This window comes from Amphiprion ocellaris, chromosome 1 (genome assembly GCF_022539595.1).
Source record: "Amphiprion ocellaris isolate individual 3 ecotype Okinawa chromosome 1, ASM2253959v1, whole genome shotgun sequence".
NCBI lineage: Eukaryota > Metazoa > Chordata > Actinopteri > Pomacentridae > Amphiprion > Amphiprion ocellaris.
This window is the reverse complement of record NC_072766.1, coordinates 37,238,430-37,251,943: the sequence shown is the minus strand read 5'-3', so window position 1 is coordinate 37,251,943 and position 13,514 is coordinate 37,238,430. Positions and strand designations below refer to the sequence as shown.

General features: G+C 35.4%; 1 protein-coding gene across 3 annotated transcripts in view; it reads left to right on the top strand.

The window, feature by feature from the left end:
- The window catches only part of pacsin3 (protein kinase C and casein kinase substrate in neurons 3), a 58,710-nt gene that overhangs the window by 16,176 nt on the left and 29,020 nt on the right, over window positions 1-13,514 (top strand). For all 3 annotated transcript variants that reach the window (XM_035957325.2, XM_023290416.3, XM_023290415.3), the window contains one exon: window positions 11,473-11,573. In XM_035957325.2, the coding sequence (XP_035813218.2) occupies window positions 11,520-11,573 (54 nt within the window). In that variant the 5' untranslated portion in view covers window positions 11,473-11,519. The remainder of the gene's footprint in view (window positions 1-11,472; window positions 11,574-13,514) is intronic.

Here is a 13,514-nt window from a genome sequence, read left to right as displayed (position 1 = left end):
AACAGAAAATGTGTCCATTTAATATAGATGGATCCACAAACAAAATGACCATGCGCTGAGTACAGATGTGTGTTATGCATGTGTACGTTATGTACGGATACCGAATCACGTGACCTAAATATGTAGCAGGCAGCAGGAATTGATGGGACTCAGAAACACCCCCACAATTTAATCAGTTGTTCCTTGTATCATTTCTGATGGATAAGTCCTGATAAGTCCACAGCAGTGGATCTGAAGTAGGATCACAGTCATGTGATCATCAGCAGGCAGCTGGCGTAGTGTTCACTTGTTGTCATAGTTGCAGTGATGCTGTGCTGCTATCTCACAATGATACAGAAATCTTTAACAAATCCATGGATCCAGACTATAAGCTGCATCACTGCCAAAATCTGACATAATGCAAATTTCCCTTTGTGGGACTAATAAAGGATATTCTGTTGTATTCTATCTAATTACTGTTGCGAACAGACTGACCAACAAACATATGCCAATTGTCACATAACTGCGTTCCTTGACGGAGTAACAATGTATTTTTATGCGTATTTCAAGCAATGCAGGATGTATACATACATCGACTCACTGCCTGGATGATTAAGGACAACGTTTAGATGCTTTAAGGAAAAAAAATGAAATTTTGAGATATCATTGTTGGTACTCTGAAGTCCACGCGGTCCATTCGCAAGCCACCACTAGCATCCTGTTAGCTTAGCTTAGCATACATGTAGAAAACAGGAGCAAACAGTGAGCATGGATGTGTCAGAAATTGGCCTGTAGTTGCCAGTTTAGTTGGTGATTTTCTCAATTTCTCATTGATCAGAGAATCTCTGGTGTTCCTTTCATAAGTCTAGACTTCCAGGTTTAATCCATTACTTTTGGCAACAGACTACTTGTGAACACCCCCTGTGTATTTTACAAGTAGAGCTCGCCCAACCTACTGGAGTCAGGAAGTTCTCAGTTATTTAACACTGACTAAGTGTTTACTTGAAGTTGTCTACAAACTAATTGACACCATGTCTAGGAAGTCAGCAGTGTGGCTGCATTTTGTTCAGACTGATGGACAAAAACTTGGGTGGAAACTTTGCAATCAGCAGTTTGTCTAGAAGTAATGTTCAGTTTCTTTACTGCAACCAAGTGATTGGTTAAGGAGTAGAAACAGTTTCAGTTGACCAACATTTTCTTTGGTACAGCTCTAGTCCAGATTTAATTGAGAAGGTTAGAAATAGAGTGGTCTAACCCACAAAAAATCTGAACAGAGTTTTATGTACTTTCTGTAATATTTTATGGTCTAGATTTAGTGGCAGAGCGTTCAAACCCACCATCCAAATACAGCGTTACAGTGGCGCTTTGAATGTTAGACCATTCTTGAAGACACAAAACCTATTTTTCTCAAAAACTACAGTAAGTGTGTTAGACCACTCTGCTTCCAAACCTTTCATTTCTATCTATTTCTATCGCCATGCAGCGTTGCTTCAAGCTCTCTAGTTTACATCTCAACTGGTCAATCGATGCCAAGAGTGTGAAGAGTACAAATGTTAAGTGTTCAAAACTCCGTAACTGAATATCTCACTCTTTAGAACTTGCTTCCAAACCAGTGTTTCACCTCTGACTTGGTTTTCCCACATCTGTGCACGTCTGTGGCCGTGAATTCAGTTTGAAGTGCATCAAGATGTTGCAGCTGTGAGTTTTACAGCGCAATGAACAGCAGCAGTGTTGCAACACTTGTTTGCTTTGGTCAGCAGTAGATGGAGGAAAAGGGGAAAAATGCATCTGAAAAAATCAATTTCAAAGCAGACTCCTGTGATTTCGACTTTAATCTGAAGCCTCCTACTGAAAAACCAGTACAATTCAAGCTACAAGTCCAAAAAGGTTCATGCATTTGGATGCTTTTATTTTTGAGGTGAAAGAACGAAGAAGTCACATTATGATTTATCACCTGATGATTAGCAAACTGTTATCCAAACTCCTTCACCTGCTCAGGAAACCAAACAGTTTCCAGCTGTAACTCTGAGTCCTGGGTTCAGTGTTGTGTGTCGGCGTGTGATTAAACTAAAGGGGATTGAACCCAAGTTCATGATCAGCAACCAGGAGAAAATAAACGTCCTCACAGAGCAAATAACCAGCAGATGATGGTGTCTCAGTGATCTCAGTCTTCTGACCATCTGTTCATGGATCATTCACAGGCCTCACCGAGGAATTAAAGGAATTAACTGGAAAATGTTGAAGTATTATGCACCCTTAGGTTTAGGTCAGTGTTTTAGAAAAAATATTTCTAGTGCAAGAATGACTCTAACCACTATCAGTGCTGTCTATTGTAGTGAATGAAACAACATAAATGCAGGTAACACATGAACTATTCTAATATTTGGTAATGAAACCTTCAAAACTGTACTCAGAACAGAAAGCAAATGGAAGAATATCAGAATCAAAAAGGTTTTATTTCCAAGTACGTTTTCACTTAGAAGGTGTTTTAGTGCATAACAGTAAATACAACATGGAAGTCAGAGGTCAAAATGAGATTTTAGATGATGATTTTTTTTCAATTATTGTATTTTGTCTATAAAACATCAGAAAATAATGAAACTGTGTGTCACGGTTCTTGTTTTCTCCAACAAAAATCTAAACATCCACTTACGGTTGTGCACAAATATAAATAGTGGATTAATTGCAAAGTATTGTAGTAAAACTGTCTGTAAATGTGTATGAGAGTTGTGTGTCTGCATCTCAATCTGTAGTGAGATTTGCAAATGTGTAAAAGAATTTGTAAATGCGTTCTGACATTTGTCTTTGCAAGCTGGAATCTGCAAACATCTTTTGAAAATTTGTGTCTTTAATTAGGTTTTCAATGTGTAAAAAAAAAAAAAAAACTCTGCTAATCTGTATTAAAATTTGTATTAAGTCACGTGTAAAAAGACATCCAACTGTGAGGCCTGCTTCACTTATAACTGGTGATTTGTCTGTATTTCCAGCACTTGTAGCCAAACACCGACTTTTCATCTATTAATATCTTTGTACGCATTGACAAATCTTATTACATGCATGTAGAAAAAAAACACAGCTAAATACAGAAATGAGCTGAAAATAATACACACAACACATAAGTTTCCTGGAGGCACTCAAAAGTGCAGACGTCTGCTTTTATCCCCAGATTAAATGCAGCTTTCATACATTAAAATAAAGGCTTATCATAGTTATTCAGCAGTTAACTAGTAAACAAACCAAGGGACCTGTTTCTAATTGTATTAATCGTTAGCTAATGGCTAACAGGGAGATAAAATACTTTATTAATCCTAAAGGGAAACTGCAATGTTGCATAAGAAAACACGTAAAGCAGACATGGATACAATAATATTTAAAATATATGCAATAAATAACAAAAGAGACAACAATCTGGTGAGTATATGGGTCATTCCAGAATTGGAGGACGTTTTGGCTTCAAATTTTTTAAAAGTAAACCTTCTCTATTACTGTTTTCTGCTCCATATTCATCAATAATAGATAATAAACTATCAAAGGCTTGATTAGTTCAGCTTGCACATGAATGGTAGCATTTTTATTCCATGTTTTATGTGTTGTTTGCTAACCCTACTCTAATCACAGTAACAGGGTTGCTAATCCATGCTAATGTTAGCTTTTTCTCAGCAGTAGAAGTTAGATATTTATCTAGCTGTTACTGCTGACCAAGAGGACAAACTGACTGATGGAAAACTGAAAATTATTAGTCTGATCCTGATAATATGAGGTAGAGGGAGACATTCATTCAAGGTTGACAATGTTATGAAAATTTGAAAAATAGAAGAGAGGACATAGTTTTGCTCTGCCCATTCTTTAGGAAAACTGTTCGATGATGTTAATTCCAGCCTTACATGCATAATAATAATTTAAAATATTACATTGATTAAAAAAATGTTCCCACAATTACAAGAGACCTCAATGAAAAAAACAAAAAAAGGAGATTTAAGTTTAATTTTAACTGTTTTATTTGAGATTCAGTTTGGTCAATGGGGGATGGAACAATAGAAAAATGGCATTTTAGGGGAAACTCGACTTATTTGGTATTTTTAAAAATATTTTCAAGCATTCTTTTCTCCTAGTTTTTTTTAGATTTGATCTCAGGACAAGTACATTTGCACAACTGCATGTTGTAGTACTTTATACATGGATTATTTGATGGGTGGAACGTAAAATGTCCTCCAATTCTGGAATGACCCATTTACTGAACAAAGGCAATAATATTCTTTAATAATACTGTTTATTTATTCAAGTTAGGTGGATATTACAGACAACACTGTGCAGGCTTTATATATTTTAAGGTTTTATACAGCACCTTGTAACTCCAGTTGCTACAGGATTGTACAATAGAATTAAAGATTAGTATTATTCATTATATGATAAAAGATATGTACAAACATATATCAAGACAAGACGAAGCTGAATTGTAATGGATTAACTATCAACACATTTGCTGCACAACTGAGAAATGCAGCTGTTGGATGTTTGAGCATCACATCTCATGAAAGCGTTAATTTATCCCTCAAAATTATGAGCAATAATAATAATAAGTTCAGCGATTCTCTGACTTTTTACTTAAATTCATATCACAGCTGCAGACTAGAGTTTAGACAAGTTTAGACTGAATATCAGTTTACTACGTTTACACACAGAAAGTGATCTTAAGAAGCTACTTTTCTTGAATATTTGAGGTTTTGAGAGTCCAGTTAATCAGTGCTCTTTGTGAATTAAATGTAAAGGATTAAGATGCTGATTTATTGTGAAACTGAAGCAGAACGTCTGTAACTTATGAAAGAACACGTTGCATAAGGTTTCTGTTGATTTTCGCCTGCACACCTCCAGACTTAATACTGTAATAATAAGAGTGAGCAGCCGAACCTACTTGTTTTCAGCGAACCACACCCAGATTCAGCTGCACCTCTCACGTTCGTCGGCATCTGAATGCTGGTTTACTGAGAAAACACGTGTTCTTCTGCAGCATGTTCACTAAATCAAAACTGAAAGTTTTACCTCACATGACCTGTTTCATTAAACTACTAACTCCCAGCTAAAGCAGAATATGTCTCTGAGCTGGTCAGAATCCTTCGTTTCTTTTTGACACTGTAACCCAGCAGTCAGCAGCTGTGTTTACTTGGAGACCAGCTTAGTTTTGTAGATATTTTAGAGACACAAATGTTGTCAGTTTTGTGTTCAACACTCTGAACTCCAAGTAGTTTCTTTCAGCTTTTGCTTCTGTCACAATTTCACTGGCTAGGCTCATTTTTCACTGCAATATAAAGTCCTGCAGCTCTATGGAAACAGAACAAGCATGGCTAGAAGGAAAGAGAATTTAGAGACAAAAGAAGTTTCTCCGTTTATTCATTGTACAAAAAAGGAAAAATCATGAAATCAACATGTCAAACATTTCTCCAAAGGTGTTACAATACTGGAAAAATATGTTTGCAGCTGTAAGTGTGTTGTTGGTTCATTACTCTGCCAAGGAACACGGTGGAGTTATGTGAGGATTGGCGTTGGTTTGTCTGTCTGTTAGCAACATTACTCAAAAACGGACTAACGGATTTGGATGAAATTTTCATGGAAGGTCAGAAATGACACAAGGACCAAGTGATTATATTTTGGCAGTGATGTGGCTTATAGTCTGGATCCACGGACTTGTTACAGATTTCTGTATCATTGCAAGATAGCAGCACGGCATCGCTGTAACCACGACAACAAGTGAACATTACATCATCTGCCTGCTGACGATCACATGATTGTGATCCTACTACAAATCCACCGCTGTGGACTTATCAGGACTTATCTATCAGAAACGATACAAGGAACAATTATTTAATTTGTGGGGGTGTTTCTGAGTCCCATCAGTTCCCACTGCATGCAACATATTTAGATCACGTGATTCGGTATCCGTACATAACGTACACATGTATAACACACTGCTGTGCTCAGTGCAAGGTCATTTTGTTTGTGGGTACATCTATATTAAATGGACACATTCTATGGTAGCATGATTTCTGATCATCAATAACCAATAAACAAAAACTGCATTTCTGACAATGCCATATGGGGGAATGTACAGCCTTGGCGGAGTACTACGCTCTCTGAATGCTTTTCTTGTTGCAGCTGTAACAGTTTTTTTTGTTTGTTGCAGTTGAATCAGTGTTGTTGCTGCTGTAACTATTGTCGGTTTGTTGCAGCTGTAACCATTTTTTGGTTTGTCTCAGTTGTAACAGTGTTGTGGTTAAACGTCTGTTCCAGCAGTAATTAGCGATGAACGGTGAAGTCAGTTTCTCATAGTCACTCATGTTGGAGCATGCTGGTGGTAGATGCCTGTGCTGCTGTTGGCACATTGACACTCACCTGTGACACACACACACATTTCTCATGCACACTCACTCATTTCTCATGCACACTGCAGCGTTTCCTCCTGTGAGCTTCAGTCTGAACTGGTGGATATTGGAGCTCAGCGCTGCCGTGGATTATCCGTCCTGAGGTGTGATGTTGTGCTGCTCAGTGTCACTCTCAGATAATCTTTGAGCGTCAATTGTCTCCTCAGACACAACACACCCAGAGAGGAGACACACCTGATCCTTCTTATTCATGTTGGGCACTGAGTCCTGCTGGTCCAGCAAATACAAATATGTAATTTTGGAACTGCAATATATTAAAACATTTTTTCTAAATTACAGTTAATATCAAATAAAATCATATAATAAAAATAATAATTTTTCATTTTCACTATATAAGTCCAAAACTGTTAATAACGCCTAATTAAAAATCTATATTTTTACAAATAGTCATTTGTTGTTTTACATTGTTTGACTGTAAAATTACAGTTTTATTGTATTTAAAATCTGCTAAAAATGACATTATTTTACAAATATATGCTGTTATTTGAAAGGAAAGTCATATACATTAAGAACAGAAAAAGGCTAGTTTTTGAGCTGTTATTTTACACATTTTCCCTGCATTGTTAAATTACAGATAATACTTTGTAAAAAAAAAAAATAGAAAAATATTAATTTTCGAATTTAGTTTAAAATACACAGGTTTAATATGGTCCACATCGAAAATCTAGATTTTTTTCAAATATTATTTTCTTCTTTTATAATGTACAGCTTTACTGTATTTAAATGAGTTACCAGTATTTGTAATGACTTTCACCTTTATTTTTTAAACAGTTTTGGAGCATTACAGTATTCCAGAGTTTGTTTGAATTTTTGTTGTGATTTTTCACAGTCTTTTGTACAAGTGTTTTTCCTTTTTTGTGTTTTTTACAGTGCAGTCTGTTGTTGCAGAACTCCCACTTTGTTCCCTGTAGATCTCACCGAGGCTCGACATTGCCTCTAATTTAGCTCCAGTCGGCTCCCAGTGCTGATTTAAAGTGGGAGTCGGTGATTATTTACAGCAGCGGAGAACATTGTGAAACCAGCAGAGGAGGAAAAACAACCAGGAGCTTCTCACAGCCAAGTGAAGACTTGTAGAGTCTCACAAAGAAACTATTCAAACAGTTGTAAAGCTTCTAATAACTCCTGCAGAACAAACCGTAAAGAGTTAAAGACTCGCCCAGTTAGTTCATACAAATTACAAGTACGTGCTCTTATAATTTAGATTTAGCTTTCACTTAAAATCAGTCAGTTGATGTGTCTCACACCTTGTTAGAATTAAAAACACACAACATTTTTATCTTCACTGTAAAAATAAATCAATCATAAGCTAAGTCTTGCTGCAGGGTGCCAGAAAAAATGCGTTAAAAAAATGACAGAATGCTGAGATTCAGACAGATTCTTGTTTTTATTGTGTGTTCGTTTAAGAAGCTGATTTACTGCAGAATCAGCCAGGTCTGAGGCGGCGTCTTGTTTTCCTCTCAGAGGAAGTTGTGACCTTGAAACAGGGATTTGTCCAATCAGAGTCCAGCACAGAAGAAGTAGATGCAGGAGAAATCAACAAATTCACTGCACAGCTGAAAGAAAGTGCAGCTGGATTTAATATTCTGATTCATAATTGGTAACTTTTCTGCAAATAACATTCTGTGAACTTAAAGTTCATATGAAGTGACTTTTTCTGTGACTGTGAAGCTTCTCTGTGGAGTTTTTTGACCGTCGCCTCTACAGAGCTGTGAATCGTGTTTAGTTTGTTTCTTGCAGGTTGAATGATGCATTTTCTTATTTGTGGTTTTATTAAACTGCAAGTTGGCTGATGGGAAAAAACAAAAATAAGCAGCAAAAAAGGAAGAGTCCTTGTTAGTTAGTATGAATGTAGTGATGAAAGATGTACTGAGATCTTTTACTCAAACCTTCAGCTTGTTGGATTTAGGGAGATTTAATGTCAGAAATAGAATATAATATACATAATTGTGGTTTTATTAGTGTAGAATCACTAGAAAATAGGAATTCTAGAGACGCACAACGACAAAAGAACAATGAACAATCTAGTATTTTACTTTATGATCAAAACAGCTTGTCAAGTTCTGGAAATTATTTTAAATTTACAGTTTTACAAATTTACAATTTGCAGTTAATGTCTTCTCTGTAATTTTTACACTTTACAAAGTCATCTCATGGGCTGGATTGGACCCTCTGGCGGGCCGGTTTTGGCCCACGGGCCGCAGGTTTGACACCACTGCATTAAACTGTACAGTAAATTCAATAGATCTATGTTGCTTTAATGGACTGAAATCTATGAATTTTCCTCTTTTCCGACCATTTAATTAACAAAAATCTTTTAGTAAATGAATCCCCAATTAACAACGCTGTTCATTTTTATTCCTAATTCTTTTAATTTTAACAGTGATGATTTCCTCTTTGCTGTAAAAACCCGACATAAAGATTAGTTTTGATGCTGAACATGCAGAGATCTTCCTGACTGAAGCTGCTCTTCATGTTTCAGTAAAATCACATGATTCTCATCAGCAGACAGTAGAACCTCCAGTCAGTTCTGGTGTTTCAGACTAACTTTGTAAAGATTGATTGAAACGAGGATTTGCACAAAGCCATGTTCATGAGGAAACTAGTTTTAACTTTCCATAAATCTTTTTTTTTTTTTTTTTTTTTTTAAATTGTCCGTGAGTAATTTAAAACATTTATTTGACTGTATGTGAACAGAAATTAGCCGCCGGGGACAGACGTTTTGCTAACCCTGTCTGGGATTTCTACCAGAGAAAATTTATCTGATTGCCCTGCAGGAGGTCGGTGGGTGAATTCATCCATGTATGAATTATGTTTTAATGTGTGAGACTGTGGATCAGCTGCCAAGATTATGGCAGATAAAATATCCAATGCATAAATAGACTATTTCACGCTGTAACAGATTTAACTGCCATCTCCTCAGTGACAACAGCTGTGACTGGATGCATTATGTTTATGTTCTGTTTCTGTAAACATGATTTCTCAGGGGATTCAAGTTTTACACAAAGGCAACACATTTTTGACCGTAGCTCAAGAATTTGAATGTTAATTAGGGCACAATTTTTCACACATGCCTAATAATAATAATAAAGAGGCTGTAATGACATTTAATATCCAAAATGTCAGTTTCACTGTGACACCAAAATGTTCTTTTCATGGGATGTTTCAGCAACAAAACCAGAACTTGTGACCATATTTCATGTTTGGCCAGATACTGAATTGAATCTGTGGTGATTGTAAAGATCTTCTGTGTTTTTAGGGTGAAAATATGTGAAATATTCTTGCTTTAGAAGTTGTAGCTTCTTTATAGCGATGTCGATATTTGCTGTCGTTAGTACAACTATCAGAATCTGCTTTTTAGGTCGAACATGTGAACTCATTCAGGGAATCTCTCTCAGTTTAATAAACTTCAACCCTTCACAGTCTTCAGTAAACACAATAAATGAATCTGGACCTGCAGCTCCACTGGCTGTCAGGTACATAAATGTGGTCATTTTAGTTTTCTGGTTCATTTTTGTGCAGCTCAAACACCATCTGTGTTCGTTCTCAGCCTTCAGTATTTAGGATGTTAATCTGTTGTTGCATTTAGCTGCAGACTTTCCAGAAAATGAGCCTCGTTCATGTAAACAAACCAACGTTCAGGTGATCAGAGCAGCTGGTATTGGTCCGCTAGTATATTTGGCAACATGTCAGCTCCAGATGGTAGATTTCTGTTTAATTTCAGTCATGTTGAAAACAAACATTAAATGATTCATGTTTTCTGTAAACCTGCAGGGAGGTCGTGCTTTTTCCTCTGATATCTGATGTTTAGTCCAACATCTTGTTTCCTAGAATCTGAGCCACAGTTGGTGCATTAATGTTAAATATAAAAGATTGAAATAAACCTGAATTTTATCCTGTAATAGTTGAGTTTCAAAGTTTTTCTCTTTAATTTTGGAAACTGCAGCTGAAAAATTTCAGAAACCTGATTCTGATTCAATATTAAAAACACCATTTAGAAAAGATCTAATGGGAAAACTGCCTCTTTTTAACTTCATTTTATTACTTTTTGCATTATTTTAAACTTTATTTTATTGCTTTTTATATTATTATATCACACCAGGTTCAATTATGCTTTAAAAATCAGAATTTTGTCATTTTAAAATTGACTTTCAAAGATATTCTTCTTATTTTTGGAAACCACAGTTTATAAAATTTCAGTGTTGATTCTGATGTGACGTTACAAACTGGATGTTGACTGATTAAAATCTGAGCATTTCACCATTTAGTGAAGATCTTATGACAAAACTGCCTTTAAAAAAAAAAAAAAAAAACTTCATCTTATTGCTTTTTTCATTATTTTAAATTTTATTTTATTGCTTTTTATATTATTATATTACACCAGGTTGAATTATTCTTTAAAAGCCTGAATTTTATCCTTTAAAAGTTGACTTTCAAAGGTTTTCTTCTTAATTCTGGAAACCACAGTTGATAAAAGCCAGAAATCTGTCCCTGATTCAATATTACAAACTGGTAAATATTTATTTTTACTCGTCGAAGTGGCTCTAATTACATTTTGTTGCGTTTTTAAACTGCTTATCGTATTTATTTTACATTATTACGGGAAAAAAGACACAGAATTCACAAACACTGCTGTCAGGGAGGTAGACGACTTCATGATGCAACTTAAAAAGTCACCTTTTTCCAGTTTCACAGTGCCTTTGTAATTTCATTTTTCCCATTTTTTATTAAATGTTGAATTCTCAGAACATGTTTGAGTCTTTTCATATCATATTAAACTGTAAGCAGGATCCTTGCACTATTTTCTTGCCTTCTTGGTCACTGCTAAATGAAGTTTTCCAGCTTTTACAAATTATCTGTCTACTGTTTTACAAAGAAACTGCATTTTTGGAGCTTTAATATGGAATAAAAAATGAAATGATCTCATCTTGTGCTGCTCCTTTCAGGAAGTCTGATCGGATGATAAAAAAAATCATGTGCTCTGATTGAATTAGAGTTTCCTCGTGGAACCAGCAGTGAGTAATGACTGAATAAATGTTTTTTTTCTCTCTCTTTGCAGTTTCTTCTGAAGCCGCCATCATTCCGTGCTGCAGGTCCGACCCCAAAATGTCTTCCAACGGAGACCTCAGCGACCTGGGGAGCTCAGAAAGCTTCTGGGAGGTAAAACAGCAACATGTTCATACATCTGTCTGTAAAATATGAGTTAAAACTGCAAAAATGTGTTGTAGCTGAAGCTCAGGAGAAAACTCTAAGAAGAAACATTAAAGATCTTCCTTTGTAGTGTAAAAAAATTCTAAGTTTGTGCAGAGAGAAGGAACAGATTTGTTTAATATGCACAAGAGATTCTATAAATTTGGTAGTCTCTCACAAATTTTTCCAAAGTCCTCCTTCTCTGGTCTTTTTTCTACCAATTGGAACAAACCGCTTCAACCAACTATAATTATTGATCGCTCTAATCGTCCAATGGATGTTGAGGATTCAGGAACAATAAAAAACTGACTTTAACCCAGCCAGCAGGTTTGAAAATCATGTTTTCTTTTAAAAATCACCAAAATTACACCATTAATCAGAGTTAGAAACTGTAAAAAGTAAAATATTTGTTAGATTTTGAACTTTCCAACAGTCTTCGAACTAATCATGTGTGACATGATGTTCCTTTGGGAAAATTAACCAAACTCAAGCTTTAAATCGTGATGTTTCACCAAAATGTCTTTATTCTACATGTCTCTTTTAAATAAATCTGCAAAACTAACCATTTTCTGAAGTAGATTCTGTGAAAATCTAAACATTTTACGTTTTTTGCTGCAAACAAGAAGCTATTAGTGAGCAAAACTAACCAAATTCTGAGACTATTTGGAGGAACTGCAGTCTGTGTTTACATAAAACAAAAGAGGAGACAAGGATGGGAACAAATTAAAAATGTTAATTGTAAAATTGTTGTGTAGGGCCACCATTTTCTTTCTAATAATGATAACTCATGTCGGCTCTTGAAAAAGCTGTGTACATGCAGGGATTGCAGGGTTTTTAAAAAAAAATGTTTAAAACTATGGTTCTAAGAAAAGTGAGTAAAAATATGACAGGAACAGAAACTTAAACAGACTTTATTGTCATTCAGTATACAGCAGTGCACACAGAATGAAATGAATTCCATTGCAGTTGAATCAGCACAGATTAATATATAAAAATATGTGTTAAAATAAAAAACTGTTCAACAGGTTCATGTAACATGTCAACCACAAACTGCAGCCTCTAAAAACATCAGCATCTCTCTAAGCAGCTTTATTCATTAAGACTGAGTATCTGTCATATTAGATTGCATTAATTTAATCAAGGTTTTTTATATTTTATATTTCGTGCTGATTATACTGGACTCTGATTCTTGTTGATGGAGCTGTGAGAGGATCAGGAGGTGGAAGCAGTCGGACAAAACGGTGTCATTCTGCAGTGTTTAAACAGAGACAAAGACTTAATGAATCCCTGATGACTGACTGCTGCCTTCAACTGGAAAAAATGTCCTCCTCCACCGACCCTCTGTCTCCTTTCACTTTATGTATATTCTTATATATAATCACCTTTCCACCAAAATGCTACAGCTCAGTAAAGCACTGCCATGATAGTTTGGTAATATGCAATAAACTGAAAAGTTATTACACCATCTGACTTCTTACTGTGATATTCAGTCCTGCACCTCTGTGGAAGCAGAGAAAACTTTATTTCCATTAATTTTCATCATGTGACTGTCAGTCGCAGCTGAGTCGCTCATGGCTTCATGGTTGCAATAAGGAGCACAGAATTTTTATATTTTTACAGAATCTGTTATGTTCAAACCGTTTATTTTTTGTGTATTTTTAAATAAGATGTGATGAAAATAGTTTTGAATTATCACAATTATAAGCTCCTTCTGTATCAACATGAAAAACATTTATCCAGGTGTCCACAGGTGTTACCAATAATGTCTCCTCATACTATAGATATTTTACTTACTTATTTACTACTTACTATTTTTAAAAACTCTACAAGATCTGCGTTTTTAGAAAAAAGTTTCTTAAATCCAACTGTTTGCTCCTCTATTAACCTTCGTCTACAAATTGTCCAAAGTGA